At 38.6% G+C, this 16339-nt stretch overlaps 1 protein-coding gene across 1 annotated transcript in view; it reads right to left on the reverse strand.

The window, feature by feature from the left end:
- Positions 1-1621: 1621 nt before the first annotated feature.
- MYOM2 (myomesin 2) overlaps positions 1622-16339 on the reverse strand; it is a 76646-nt gene continuing 61928 nt past the window's right edge. Inside the window, exons 31-38 of the mRNA XM_082307724.1 lie at positions 14922-15009; positions 12413-12451; positions 11628-11733; positions 8214-8377; positions 7844-7880; positions 7693-7715; positions 6773-6828; positions 1622-2713 (exon numbers count right to left, since the gene is read on the reverse strand). Of these exons, the coding sequence (XP_082163850.1) occupies positions 2369-2713; positions 6773-6828; positions 7693-7715; positions 7844-7880; positions 8214-8377; positions 11628-11733; positions 12413-12451; positions 14922-15009 (858 nt within the window). The 3' untranslated portion in view covers positions 1622-2368. The remainder of the gene's footprint in view (positions 2714-6772; positions 6829-7692; positions 7716-7843; positions 7881-8213; positions 8378-11627; positions 11734-12412; positions 12452-14921; positions 15010-16339) is intronic.

Raw genomic sequence — 16339 nt, forward strand, 5'->3', positions numbered from 1 at the left:
TTGATAGATATTTGGGGGATAAATCCTTGCTTTGGTTTAAGTCCTAAAATTTCCTAATTAAGCTGTCTCATGGCAATATCATGTTCTTGAGTCTTTAACCCTCTCAGACACTTCCATTCAATGACCAGACACAGAATGTGGTTATATAGCCACATGAATTTTTCACCCAAAAGAAGCATTTTTCATCACTGTCCAATGTAATTCCTGGTTGTTTATACTGTACTTAAACTCGCTGTTCATTGGCTCTAAGTACACAAATCTTTCAAAAATCTGTTTGTTTAAAATCAAAGCATCTTTTAATAAAGTGTGATTAAAGACTATTTCCTTTTCAGAGCTGGCCTGTTGTTCTTTATCATGACTACTCACAGATAACAAAGAATTGCAAAGGAGGCTTGCAGTCTTTCTTACTTGAGGAATTTGATACTACAATGAATCCATCCTCATTCTCCTCACTATCTGTTCAAACCATCAGGTTCTTAAGTAGTCTACAGTACCACACCCTCCATCCCTCCTTCAATACTGAAAACTAAGATAAAGTACAAGAAAGGGAGAAAACCTCTCAAATCTAGCATTTAACATGCTCATGTGAGAGGTAGGATGCCTAGTCTAATCTCTTTTTCAGTCTGCTAACCTAGACAGACAAAGTAAAAAAGGATAAATAGAAACAGCACTTCCAAATACAGGGAAGACTGGGGATTAGTGCACTACCCTTGATGGTCAGAGACACAGGTTCAAATCCCCATGGATGGAGAGGAGGGGGAAGGGGAATGCTGCTCTCCTGTCTCCCAGATAAGTGCTCCAACCTAATGTATCTGACAGCTTGTAAATTGGCTTCTCATTTCTTCTGCTTTTCATCTCTCTCAAAAATAAAAGACTTTTTGAATCAAGTGAAGTATTTGTTTTCCAGACAGAACAATGGAAGGTCTATGTCACTTAGATGAGAGGGAAAAAAAAAAAAAAAAAAAAAAAAAGCATTGAGATTAAATTTACTCTGAAACTGTTCATTTCTCTGGGTTTTTTTCAGTTTGTCTGTTGGGGGGGAGGGGAAGCCAGCACAATTATTTCCATATTTTCCACACTTAAGCTCAGAGGCTGTCAGAGGCTCAGCACTGGCATTCAGCCATGACCCCAAAACACACTCCCTTTTCCTTGCATTTATCCTAGAGACTGAGAGAAGTCACAAGAGAGGAGGGCTGCATCCGGGATGTTTGTACTCCCAGTGTTACTTACCATTAGATGAACTCTTTGCTGGAAGCCGCGTGGCACATTACAAAGGTTCATCTAGGTAGATAAATGAACTTTTATTGAACAGGGAACCTGATCTGAAAAAGCCAGCACTGCAAACACTCAATCATGTATTTTACGACAGGCATGTGAGTGATCTCACTGAAGCCTATTCTATTTGAATGTTTCATGCCAAGCATGTATTGAAATCTTTGCCTAGCAGAACATCACTTCACCCGTGGAAGAGTTCTGTTGTTCATTTTGGATAGAGGAGAATCAAAGACATAATTATCTTAAGTGACTGAATTGTATACATGTCTTTTGGTACCAGTTTAAGCTTGCATCTTGACCTGTATTGTAAAGAGTAAAATTAATGTTGCAAGTGCCACCCAGTGACTGTGATTAACCATAATTTGCATTCTTTATTGAAAGTCGATAGTCTGCATGCTACCAGCTGTGAAATTGTGCAATAAGCAATAATTAAACAGTGAAAGAGAGTAAACAACTAGTTAGGTGTGATTTGGAGCAGTGAGTAGCAAAGGTGACTTTTAAAGTTTTATTAGCACAAAGCAGGAAAAACAAAATACAACCTTGTGACCTATGCTTCAATGAGCAAACAGAGAACATTTGTAAAAGTCTACTAAAGATAAAGTCACACTATAAAACAACAGTATCACTACTAAACAGAGACTATCCACTAGACTTACAGGATCAGAGGCTTCAAAGCCAAAGGGACTGTGTGCGTGGAACAAAGCAGGAGCCGTCTCTGAATATGTATCCAACTGCGGTTTACTACCTTTACTGATGGGACATTTGTTCTCAGAGGATTGTTGGGTTGTTTTGGGTTTTTTTTTGCAGAGGATTGGGGAGGGTGGAAATGGAGGTTTACTATAGGTTTGTGCAACCTGCCATTGCATATGGGAACTTCTGGCAGGCATTTGGCTTTTTGCTATTTGCAAGTCCCACCCTATTACATAAATTCAAAATGAGATTGTTGCAGATGTGTACAGCACCATAGCACAGCTACCTCCCTAAAGCAAACTCCTAAAAGCTCGGTTTCCCTTTGAACATTACCAATTAGTTATGTGTGGGAACACGTCAACTACAGCTCATGTATTCTGTTTGTCAAACATAGTGTCAAGCTTTACTTCTTACTGGATTTTTCCTTGCCCTCAGGTTTGAGGACTTCTTCTGATGGTGGTATTGGCCTGGGTTTAGCAAGCTGGCCAGGCTTAATTTCAGGCATTTTTTCACCATGTCTGTACACGCTTACAGTGACATCCACTGTTTCCCCACCATGCTTGTTCTTGACATGGATGCTATATTTGCCCGAGTCTTCTGAGGTCACTCCCTTGATTGTTAAACTGGCATATTTCCCTTGTTCCAGTGAAAATGCATAGTGCTCATTAAGTTCAAAGGCCTTGTCATTCTTGAACCAAACCACTTCAGGGTCAGGATTTCCAAATACAGTACAGGTCAGATTCAGCGTCTGAGAGAGGAAGAAAGAAGTAATTTTAAGGATCAGTCAGATTTGGTCAACCAGAATATTCTCAGTATTGCTTTCAGGCACTTCTTATTCCTACTTAATTAAAGACAGGTATCATGTTCTTGAGGACTGAAAAGTAGAGTTTCTAACTTTTTTTTTCTTTGATTCAGTCTTTCCATCACCTTATCAGTGACTGTGATGCAGTAATAGCCTCAGGGTAACAGTGTCTGAAGATGGCAAGTTGGACTGTCATTGCAGTCCTGCCTGCAGGAGACTCCTGACAACCCATTAGTCTGACATGAGGTTCAGGCAATGATAGGTTTAAAAACATCCTTGAAGTTTCCCTGTAAACAGCAGGGAGGAGAACTGAGCAAATCTTTTCTGACCAAGGCCTCCTGAGGTTATTACTTGAGATGATAAAAAAAAAAAAATCACTTAAAAATAGAGTACATATAACATGAATCATTGGACATTGATTCCAGGTGCTGCTAAGTAGTAAAATGGAAATATTTCACAAAGAATAAATAATACATAAATGTTGCAAAAGTATTACACATATGTATAGCATATTCAGAATAGCTGAAATGACCTAGTAGGCCATCCTGGCAGTTCAGATATTTTCCAAGGACTGAACTGAGATTGAAGAAGCCCATAAAATTTTCATGGTCATTCTTCCAAATTTTTATATAGTTACTGCTGAACCCCATTTTGACCACCATATGCGTACGTATGTAAACTTTATGTATTTAGGTACAGTGATGACAGAATAAATGAAAGAATCATTTGAGAAGTTGCATTGATTAGTACCTACTTTGTCCACCTTTGCTTTAAACTCATTCTGCCCAAAATTCTGCCCTAGATAATTAAAAGTCACTTTAAGAATTTCACATATGCACCATTGTGTTAGGGGAAAAAAAGAAAGAAAGAAAAAAAAAAAAAAGAACAACCCAAAACTGATAGTTTCTGCCAGAATGCTTCCATATATTCCCTCCCTTCCATATTCCCCTTCAGGTTTCAACAAATCCTGACCCAGAGAGAGCAGAGAAAGTCTGTCTGTGTGCACACATGCATGTTTTTGTGCAATATTTTTCTTGAATGATGATGACTGAAAAGGTGTGATATAACTCAGACAAAAAAATAAAACAGGAAGAAATTTTAAGTGATCAAAAGCGCCATATGTTCACAAATAGAAGCAGTCTTGCATACTACATGCCTCCAAAGTCAGGGGGGAATGTTGAAGGAAGATTTACACGCTCTGGGCACAACCTAGTGACAACCTAAGCGTGTGAGTACTCTTTAGGAGTGATATCATGTAAAATGTGAAGTTAACTAATACCTATAGGAACTAGCCTTACTATAAAATATTTAAAGGAGCAATGATGCAACATTAAAATAAAATTTTGGGAAATCAAACTAATGTCTAATAGCATGAGGTTAAATCTTACTGTCCTTTCTGTAACTCAGGCAACATTTCATGACTCTTGCCCTCAAAAGTGACCTCATTTAAGAGCAATTAATAATTAATTAATTATAATTAATCAAGTCTTAATAAGTTAATATTAAAAACTTACCAGAGAACAGATATATTCCACAGTCATTTTAGATCATTTGGGTCTGTTCTAATTTATTAAATTATAGATGTGACCTAAAATCATTTATACTCTCTTAAGAAGCACTAGTAAAGCTTTGTCTTCTGTCCACATATTTGTGTAGTTATACAATTCCATTGCATGAGGAAAACTCTCTGCCCTTTTTTTTTTTTCCTATAGTTACTTCTCACACTTGTATTTACACAACTCTTGCATGGTACCTGTTCATATTTAGTATAGAGGTGATTTTAGAGTTTCACTTCCTTGCGATCCATTTTGTTTTGCCCGATTTCAAGAACTGGTGATTTTTCTCTTCGCACATTCAGTTATTTAATCCTCACATGATTAGGTCTCCTTTGAAGACTTTTACTTCTGGCAATGCACTATATAGCATTCTCTTAATTTAAGGTTGTAGTTTTAGGGCACGATTGTATGAGGAAACTGCAGCTAGTCTGTGCATGCGGTTGGGGTGACTTCAGCAAGCTATCTCCTTACAGTTAGACTGTTTTAAGATGTTGGTCATAGAGTGGCTTACACCTAACCTCCTAAAAGACCATCTTTCTTTCTGTGAGGTGCCTCTGTTTACCACAGTAAGAAGGCACCTCATGTGAACACCCATTAGAGACAAAGGAAGTAATGGGCCAAGAGGAAAATCATCTCTCTCTGGTCCAGAGTTGAGCAGCTTTCAGCATCCACTGCAAGGACCACGTGTTCCCCATCTTCTAAAGAGACTGCTCCTGGATATCCAGAAAATGGCCAAGTACACAGAAAGTTGGAAGAGTTGTGTGCAACCTCTTACTCCAGTGGTAAGAAAGACAGTTTCCACACAGAGCAAAACAGCTGTAGTCTCCGAAGATGCACTTCATACAAGAGAGGTAAATAACCTGATCAACATGCTTTTGATAGCCAGCAGATGGTAAGAGTCACATTGGCTCATGAGCTGATTGCTATAGTCAGTCAGAATGAAAGTCCACCTAGCTCTTTTAGAGGTCAAAAGCAACTGCTTAAGAAAGTATACAAAAATACAGGGGATGAATAGTGTGATCCTATTCCCAGTATACCTTTCTGCTTTCCACAATTCAGTGGCTTTTAAACTGGTCATAAGCACAACTTGTATTGAGAACATTGTATTTAATGGCCCCTGCTGGTCTTCCTTTCATGATATTGCCTATTTTCTTTTTTGGACCCAAATCTATTTTTGCCTAAGGTACTATGGCACAAATTAAGTATGAACCACTTGAAAAAAATACTTCCTTTTGATTCTGTAAATCCTGTAATGACCATATAATTAGGCATTCCCTAGTTCTTGTGCTGTGAGAAGTGCTGGATAATAATTTCCAAGTACCTTCTCTGCACCACGTACAATACTGCAGATTTCTTTTTTTTTTACCTTGTTCTCTTTCAGTAATTTTTCTTCCCAGACTGAAGACCTAGTTTCTCCCCATAGGGGAGGACAGGGCACCCAACAGAAGAAGATCTGCTTCAGGAGAAAGAGACAAGAACTTGCTGTCTGTGTGGATAAGATGAAAAGTGTTTGTCTTTCCTGGACTGAAGACTTAGGTGTCTGGAGTCTGGAACTCACCCTCAGGATGGAGAGACTGAGTTCCAGTACTTCCTCACACCTGTAAGGGCTAACAGCTGCTCAGACTAATAGTCATCTTCTGTCTTAGTATCCAGAGAGTTTGGGCTGAGTTTGCATGAGGTCCTGCTCCACCATGACAAAAATCCCAGCGAGGGGCACCAGTCAGTCGGAATCATGAAATTTCATCTCCACCAGTCAAGCTGACCTAGGAAGGGACTTTGCAAAGATTTACCAATTTTGATTTTGTATCTGGGCACTTAGTTATTACTGTTGTCAAAAAATATGTGTATTCACTGGCCTTCAAACTCCTGTAATTATATATTGTAATGGGGCTATCTGCCAATATATAGGAAGAGGTCAGAGTTTAGCCCCTTGGCCCAGGTATGTTCTTTACCCTCCTTTACTCTTGCCAGCCATAACAGTCTGTGTCTGCTGTGCTGGAGAATGGGACCTAATTTTTGTTTCTGTTATACTGGCTCTCAAACAGTGGCTGCTTCCTCCTGCCTCTTCAGTTTCTTCTACAGGGCAGGAGTGAACTCCCCCCTTGAACTGCTCTGCTCAGTACACAGAGCTGAAAGCCAGCCCAGATTTGAGCATGCAGTTAATTCAGAGCCTCTACATAATCAGCACAAGACCAGATTCTCTTGAGGCTGACCTTGCTTGCCTAAGATCTGAATCAGGCTGTGCTTCCTCTGACTGTGTAGTCAGCTTACAGTACCTGTGTTCACTTAGAGTTTGCATGTGTCTCAGTTAAATGACTACCATTAGGTGGTTTAAATTATCCTTCTCCTGCTTTCAGCTTCTACAAAATAATCTGCATGCCCTCCCCTTTTGCCATCAAAGCAAACCTCTCACCAGTCAGCACGGCTCGTTGAGAAAAACGGTCCTTACCTTCCCATCCATTATAGTAACAACGTCAGGCAAACCACCAATGACTTTACCACGATCTAGGAGTTAAAGAAAAATATGTGGACCATGTGAAGTTTAGACCTCAAAATTATTCATTTCTTAATGATATTATAACTTGGTGCCATATTAGTCACAGCTTTTGTTTGAACTTATCTTTAAAAAAACTGTAGCCCCTGGTTAATGAAACATAAAATAATACAATTTTTGTGATATTTTGTGTTATTTCTTTTTAATGTATTTTATGGTCCTCTCAGATTTTTTTTTAGCAGAGATTGTGCTATAGCATTCTAAACTGATACACATAACAACCTTGAAGCTACTGCTGAGTTTGACAGTTTGTGCTTTAGGCACAGAGCAAAGCAAGGAGGATGCTTTTAGCATCTTGGTAGTATCTAAGATCTAAGGAAAATTTGTCTGCCACTCTCTTTGTGGACAGACGCATCTTGTCACTACCAGGGAAACTGATATCAAAGTACCAGAATTCCTACAGCCCCTAACAGTTACAAGCTTCCCCAGTGTCTGTGTCTCAGCAAGCACTGCCCAACAGGCTTTAGCAGGTAATTTTTTAACTTAATATATAGATCCCAATATTCACTATCATCATCAGATTTCAGAGTCAACACCTCCTTGTATGACACCCAGAAGCTCACACCTCACAAACCTCTGCAGACAAAAGAATATACAGTGGAGGCTTGCAAAATGTGTAAAACTTTTAGTGGGTTTCCATTAGAATTAAAAATAAATAAATCCACAAATTACTATTATTACTGCAGTATTATGTGCAGGGGATTTCTGCAGGCACAGAACTCTGAAAGCTACGGCAGCATATCATGATGGATTCCTTAAAGAGAACACTAGACTACGTTGTAGAACACCTTTGATAAAATGTAAAATAAACTTACTCTTCTCAGCAAAAGCAGCAGCCCTAAAATTGTTGAGGAAGAGAGGAAGAGAAATATATAATGTTATTAATGAAATTATTAGTAAAATATTTTTTCTGTAAGTATAGATGCTGTTGTTACAGCATTAAAATGCAAAAGATGTAGCACTTACTTGAGTCGCTGAACTTCTGCATATGCATCATCAAAAGCTGTAACAAAACAATTGAGAGCATTACTGTCCATGAACATAACTTGCATGTGGGGCTCAGTATAAACATTTAAACACGTGCACATGTTAAAGCTCTTTTAAAACCCATACAGGGTTACACAGTAGCAAAATGGAAAATCAAACCCCTGAAACCCAATGCCACTGGTGGTGAAAACAAATATAAGACTAAAAAGATCATAACAGTTATGCAACTAAACTACGACTGGTTCTGACCAAAGGCTTTCTGTTTTTACTGTCATTCCTCTGATTATTGCCAGTAAATTCTGTTTAATCCATGAAAAGTCACCATATAAGTATGGTCTTATAAACATACCTTGCCCAGACAGATCAAGTGTGCGTTTGTAGGATTTCTTGTCACCAAAAATTTCAAAGGTGTAGTTCCCCTTATCCTTTTCAGTGGGATCACCTATCTGCAGCCAGGCAACATCCTCTCCACCTCCAATCTTCATCTTTTCACCAGAAGAAATCTTAGATTCCCTGGAAAAAATGAATATAAATGAGTGAACATTCTTTTCATGTATATTCTCCATAGGAGATCATCTACAAAAAGTTACAAAGGATAACATCCTATTCCTAAATTACAGATAAATTGCAACTAATGGGGACAATTTCCCAGAAGATTCTTTTCTTCCTAGTGGGGGTATGAAACACTTCGGAACAATTAGCTTGAGCTTTCATTCGAAAGATTAACTTCTTCACCCTCTTCTCGTTCTCCTTCTTTCTACATACTGTGTTTATATCTATATGCACACACGTCTCTGCGAAAATGGTGCATGACTTTAGAGTTCTGTACGCTTCATACACACTAACATCAAAATAGTAAACAAGAGGCAAATAACCTGTTCTGATGAGGAAAAATATCTTTACCTTTCATTAACTTCAAAAATCAATTAAGAAAACAATAAAAGATTTGCATAGAATTTATTATTCTTGCATCAAGTCAAAATACACCTTTGGTTTTTTTTAAGAACAAGAAAAGAAGCAAATTTCCTGACTGCAGATAATTAATAAACATGTCTTTAAAAAACAGTGGCATTCTATTGACTTATCATCACTTCTAAGCTAATAATATAAGAAATGCCCTGCTGATTCAGATTAGGGGTTCTTCTGGTCCATAATCTGTCATGAAGAGTGGAAATAGAAGACGTTATTTAATGAGAGTATGCAAACCAGACCACTTTCAATGGCTTGAAGAGGTTTCCTCTTTCACTCATTAACTAGAGAAATATTTCTTTTCATCCTTCCTCCCTAAGTAGCTTTAGCTGTATTTTTTAATAGATGAAGTCAGCATTAGCTTCTCTTTGATCGGTTATTTTATTTACCCAGACAGGGCTGATTTGGCTTCATAGCTAGAGAGTCACTTCGATGGGGAAAGGAATTTTTAGCACATTGAGTTCAGTGTACCAAACTAGATGCCTGGATAGAAACTACTATATATTAGAAAATACTACATATAATATTCCCCACTGTGCCATGAGCAGATGATACATGCTGGCTTTAGGACTTACTAGAAGCCCATTTAAAAGAGTGGGGAGGTTTGGAGAGGCTGGGGGAGGTTGGTTGGTTTGTTTGTTCATTTTAGTCTTTGTTTTAGCTTTAACAACACTGGCTTATAATCATTGTATTCACAGAAGAATTGAAATTTTATTTCTTCAAAATCTGTGTTCAATGATCTTCAAAACAATCAATACGTAAGGCATTATAAATGGGGGGGGGGGGGGAGGAGGTGCCTGTATTTAAATATAAACATGCACACTGATATTTCCGTATTAGCCAAGTAGCATTCTCTAGTTTTATATTTCTATGAACTGGATGGGGGAATGGACTAAGTCACTTTTAAAACTCAAGCAGATAAAGTAAAAGGCAGAAACAAAAGATATTTTTCTTTTCCTTTCCACCACATTAGCATCACATTTACTGAAAGAATCATAGAATCATTTATGTTGGAAAAGACCTTTAAGATCATCAAGTCCAACCATTAACCTAGCACTGCCAAATCCACCACTAAACCGTGTCCCTAAGCACCACATCTACACATCTTTTAAATACCTCCAGGGACGGGGACTGAACCACTTCCCTGGGCAGCCTGTTCCAGTGCCTGACTGCCCTTTCAGTGAAGAAGTTTTTCCTAAAAGAGGAAGAAGCAGAACTTACTGAATACAAACATTGAGTTATGAGTTGTGCTGGGTTTGGCTGGGATAGAGTTAATTTTATTCACAGTAGCTAGTATGGGGCTATGTTTTAGATTTGTGCTGGAAACAGTGTTGATAATACAGGGATGTTTTCATTATTGCTGAGCAGTGCTTACACAGAGTCAAGGCCTTTTCTGCTTCTCACCCCACCCCACCAGCGAGCAGGCTGGGGGTGCACAAGAAGCTGGGAGGGGACACAGCTGGGACAGCTGACCCCAGCTGACCAAAAGGATATCCCACACCATATGACGTCATGCTCAGCGATATAAAGCTGGGGGAAGAAAAAGGAAGGAAGGAGGGGACGTTCAGAGTGATGGCGTTTGTCTTCCCAAGTAACCATTACATGTGATGGAGCCCTGCTTTCCTGGAGATGGCTGAACACCTGCCTGGCAATGGGGAGTAGTGAATGAATTCCTTGTTTTGCTTTGCTTGTGTGCGTAGCTTTTCCTTTACCTATTAAACCGTCTTTATCTCAACCCATGAGTTTTCTCACTTCTACTCTTCTGATTCTCTCCCCCATCCCACTGAGGGGGAGTGAGCAAGTGCTGTGTGGTGCTTAGTTGCTGGCTGGGGTTAAACCACAACAGCTGCACACCTTGCATAAGTGTTCTCGAGATCCCTGAACACGATGATCACTGACACTTCTGTTCCTGTCTTCATAGAAATCAAGGGCTGGACAGCATTGCAAAACTAGGACAACACGCTGATAAACCAGCCTTTTCATGTCCAAGTCAGACCAGTTCACCGTGTGCCATCTTTGTAGGCCATCAAGGAATATGAAAGTTGAAACCACTTGAAGATTTTTAAAATCCTTCCAAACCTTACCTGCAGTTTCAAACAAATGAGGGCCTGACATAGCAAAGCATTTGAATACACATTTAACTGTAAATACACAGATGAATAGAGTGCCTCCAAAGTCAAACATTAATGTAACATGAGAGTGGAAAACTACTGGGAACTTTAAAGCTCATTTCTGGTCATATTCTCAGCTCTGAGGGCTACTCTCAAAGTGTTCTGTGTCCCATTGAATATCTTTTCAAAGAGGAACAGATTTAAAATATTTTGGGTTACTTAAGACTGTATCAGTTTGAAAAAAAAATAAATTCCTTTCTTAATATAGGCTTTTATTAAACTGTGAGAGTAGATCCTTGGTATTCACCTAGTAGTGGAGGAGAATTTAATCCATTTAAAGAAAAGGGCAGCCCTGAGTAGAAAACTATGCTCAAATATTTTGCTATCTTTGAACCAACCAGATAATATAGTGGAAGACACAGTCTTGCATTGAATAAAAAAATACTGGAATACTGTAGATTCTTTTTTCCTGGCTGTTACAGCCCTCTTGATAGGTGTTGGACAAGTCTGTTAATATTTCTTCTACCGCATGTACTAACTATGTGAAAAGAGAATATGAAGTGCTGGAAAAAGAAATTTATTAATGTGGTCCAGTTACTAAATGAACGCCACAGAACAGTAAATAGTAAATCATAAAGACATCATTTTTTCTCAAATAAAATTGAAAAAATATTCTCATCTACCTGTGAGACCAGTTGACTTTCATTTCTTCATTGTAGTACTTCAAGAAACACTGGAGCCTTATTCCTTCCTCAGTGCAAAGGATCTTCAGTGGAGAGGCTGACTTACCTACATAAAATAGAATATATGCAGATCAAACAGGATAGTGGAATGAACAGGAAACAGTCAAATGGACTACTGGTACTGTCAGGACAAAAAAAATTCAAGATCTCGGCTATGATTTTCAACTACCACAAACAGACAATTGTTCATGCCTTTCAAAGGAGATCTGCTGATTTGTATCAGGTGAAAGTTCAGTATGAGTTTATGGTTTTATTATCATACACAAGCATTATGACTAGCAAGATCCATTGTGAAATAATAAGCTAGCCATGTAATTGCCGTGAAACAGTAGTGTCATAATTCTAATTGCACGAAAATTTTATTTTTGTGCAACCCCTGTTCTTTCAGTGGAATGACTCCCAACTGCTCCCTGGGAGCAGGATCAGAGTCTCGTTCTCTCTGTATCAGGGGTCACTGATTGATGGGAAGTAGAAAGAAAATTATTGCTACAACATTGTCACAATATCTAAACCAAACAAGCCAGGTGGAATAATACTTTGTTCCCTTTTAATAGTGTCAATTAGCAAGGTCAACTGCCTATTCAGAAACTTAATAACATGTCCATAATAATATAAGCATTGTGACTCTCAGAGATTTCCCACTTACAATAAAAATTTTCTGCCTCAGGCTCAGATGACTTTAACATAAAAAACCTACGTGAGAATCCAAGACAGCATTTACTTACCACTGACTCCGCTCAGTGCCAGCATTATATCGTCATACACTGAAGAGAAAAAAAAAAAAAATAAAAAAAGGAAAAAAGAAAATTTACCATCAAAATTCAGTCAGAATATAGCTTTGCTGTGTTAAGTTTAATTAAAGCAATATGCAAAATCTTCACATCCTTAGGCAAAGAAAACCATTAGAATTGCAACAGGTGTATGGGACAAATTGGAGACTGCCTGTGTACAGCATATGAATTCTGTGCTGTCTCACTCAGTATCTCCGCTGTGTGTGGAGTCAGCTGTCTGCTGTCAAATCTTTGTATCCCTCAGGCCAGAAGCAATAAAAGGTCATTAACACTGGATAGTTCACATTCAAAGGACAGTGCAGGAGAAACAAATTATTGCATTATAGGTGAAAACAGTTTTCGCCTGCTCCCTGTAGGATGGCATTTGACAAATGTAAACCCCTTCAACAGCAAGTGAAAGAAACCAGGTATCATATCAAGCTTTTGAAATATCGCAGAGCTGATGGATTTGCAGAAGGGGAGAACCCTGGAGAAAAGGGCAGAAGGGCAGGGAACTCCTTCATAGAAGAAGAATGCTATTCAGTGTCACTGTGCAATATGGAAAGAGAGAGAAAGAAAGAAGCACCATAATCTGAAGAACACATATTCAAGACTGAAGAATGCACATTCAAGGCTGAAGAACTTTATGAATAGGGAAGACAGAGAAATGCATGAAGTTCAGAAAATACTATTTGTATATTTGGTCTGTATGGATCTGTATCTACACGTTTTTTGTCTCTGCTAAAATAGATTGTGATTCAATTCCATAACCCTCTGCAAACTCCAACATACTTCTACTGGCCTGCTGACATGAGGACATGAATTGCATGCTATATACACATTACATTACAGATGTCTGGGAAAGTGGGGTTATATTACCTATACTGTCTAAATGAGACGTTTTTTTCTGGAAGAATAATGGGCAGAATTTATGCAGAAGAAAAATGCCTGAGAGACTATATTTATCTTCATTTGAATGCCAGTGCACACTGGGCTTGAACTAACCTGCCCCATATGATATGCAGTCTTCCAGGGCCCCGTTCATGCTAAACTTCCCTGTTTATCCTTTACGTTTCAAGGCTAACTCCATCATTTAGGAGACTCACTGTTTGGTTTAACAGTGCAGTATTTGTGCTTTTGCTGTTTGACATTTTCAAAGCTTCCTGGACCCACGGAATTAGACACTGTCAATTCTCTAAACAGGCATTTCACTGTACATTTCCAGCACAGCAGTGTCTTTCCTTACCTGAAGCATAGTCTCTGGAAGCTGGAAGGACCCCTGACCATAAGATGGAGAACTACTGTACCTTTTGTTTATTCCGGTGGTCAGGATACCCTGTACTTGAAAATCCATAGACTAAGGAAATATCTGTGTATATATCAAAGGACAGGAAGGGAGGAGGTGGTTAATGAGGATGTATTGGATAGTGTGGGACCTGAGCCTGACATAAATGGTATGGAATACGGGATGGAGATTGTACTGGTTTTGACTGGGATAGAGTTGATTTTCTTCACAGAAGCTTGTATGGTGCTGTGTTTTGTATTTGTGACTAAAACAGTGTTGATAACACAGGGATGTTTTAGCAATTGCTGAGCAGTGCTTGCACAGCGTGAACGCCTTTTATTTCCCTTCCTCAGACTGCCCCATCAGCAAATAGGCTGGGGGTGCACAAGGATTTGGAAGGCGACACAGCCAGGACAGCTGACTCCAACCAACCAAAGAGATATCCCATACCATATGATGTCATGCACAACAATAAAAACTCAGGGAAAAAGAAGGAAGGGGGGGCGTTCGGAGTTATGGTGTTGGTCTTCCCAAGACACCATTACGCTGCTTTCCTGGAGATGGCTGAACACCTGCCTGCCAATGGGAACCAGTGAATTAATTCCTTGTTTTGCTTTGCCTGCATGCACAGCTTTTGCTTTACCTTTTAAACTGTCTTTATCTCAACCCACGAGTTATCTCACTTTTACCCTTCCAATTCTCTCCCCCATCCCACTGAGGGGGAGTGAGCAAGTGGCTGTGTGGGGCTGAGCTGCCTGCTGGAGTTAACTCACAAAACAGCTTTATGATTCAACAATCAAAATAACTCTCAGTCCCCACTGTCAGTCCCACATCAACATATTCAGTACTTTTTGGTGCATTAGGGGTTTTTGGAGACAATAAGCTTAACAAATTTGAGAGAGAGTGAGCTCTCTAAAGATATTACATAAAAGGGGGTGTCTGTCTGATTAGAAACTTACTTCATTTCTTGCCTGTCAGAGTGCTAGAGATTAATCATTACAATGCCCAATGTCACCCCTCCTAAACTGGTGATCTGCAGTTCAGGCCTCTATAAGAAGAGCACTGAAATGCAAAGGACCCCAAAAATGTTTGCTAACTTGCCATTTGCAAGGATAGATCTTCAACACCTCTTGAGAACATGTGGAGATCATTATTTCGATATAGTAAACTGAATGTTACCTTTTCCTGATAAATCAAGAGTAGATGCATCATGACCTCTATCATCTGATAGTGTTGCCTTATAAACTCCTTCATCTTTGCGAGACAGCTACAAGGAAAACACAAGATGTTTACTGACAAACTTGATAATAGTACAACATTTGCTCAACCCCTGCATGTTTTTCTAAATCAAACAACATACATTGTACCACATTCTGGTTAAATAATCTTACTAGAGATGAGATGAAAACTATGAATGGCTTGTGCATGCTTTTTTATGGAGCTGTAGGTAGTTCTTAAGCCTAAAACATATTCTGATTTCAGTTCAATTGCCTTGAGAAACAATGTTTTTTCTCTTGTTCCAAAAAGAAAAACAGGATTGATCCTGGCCAGTAGAAATTATAAGTTGTGTAGTAAGATGTAACAGAAGGTAACCTCAACCTGCACAAACTTTAGAAATGCAATTTCTTTTCAACCAAAATGATTACTTTTTTGAATCAAGCTATGTAAAGTATAACAACAGATCTATATTCTTTAACTGTCCAAATATCAATTCAGCAGCTTTCATTCAAGCAGCAACTGTAGTCAAATTATATCTATGCTAAAAAAAACAATTAAGTCATTACCCTTGTAGAGCTTACATTCTAAAATCTAACACAGTGATGCTGCATTAAAGGGAGTAGGGGTTTTTGGTTTGGGTGTTTTTATTTTAATTTATTTTAAAACCTGAAGGAAAATATGTAAATATTTATATATAAATTGGAGGCTATTTAATTGAGTCTTAGACTTATACAAGTCCAGAAGCAAGTAAATCATAGTAGAAGCATCATATAATTGAGTGACAAGTAACAAGAGCAATTCAAGACAAGCAGAAACCACCCTCCCCCAAAAAAGTCTACTCAAGAAAAATGAAGCCACTGGAAAGTCAGTATTCTCTTGCAAGTGAAATGAATGAAGTAAATTAGAAGAATATGAAACCAATAAATAAAATAAATAAATCAATTAAATAGAATGTACGTTATGCTGAAAGCAGAAACCTTGATCCGGGGAGGTTTTGGCACTTGACGAAGGCAGCAACTATGCAGGCTAAGGCTTCAGACACAAGTTAGGTTATCCTGTTTGCATAAAGATAAATCTTAAGAAGCCGTATACCTCAAACCTATTCATTTTAGGCAATAAAACTGAAACCCTGTCAGAAATGAGGTGCCTGAACAAATTGAAAAATTAAGGAGCAATAAGAAAGAACGAGATGGAGTTCACCTAAGGACGCTGAAGCAACTTAAGCATGAACTGTCTGAGCTGATAACAAAAATAGATACTCTTTTACTAGCATTAGTTACTCACCAGCTAATTGAAGGGTAGCAAATATGCTTTTTCTTAAAACAGTTCACAGAAATCATGATAGCTGGTTTAGCGCTCTGCCTGGCAAATCTATAGCA

The sequence above is a fragment of the Platalea leucorodia genome, assembly GCF_965183815.1.
Source record: "Platalea leucorodia genome assembly, chromosome: 3".
Taxonomy (NCBI): domain Eukaryota; kingdom Metazoa; phylum Chordata; class Aves; order Pelecaniformes; family Threskiornithidae; genus Platalea; species Platalea leucorodia.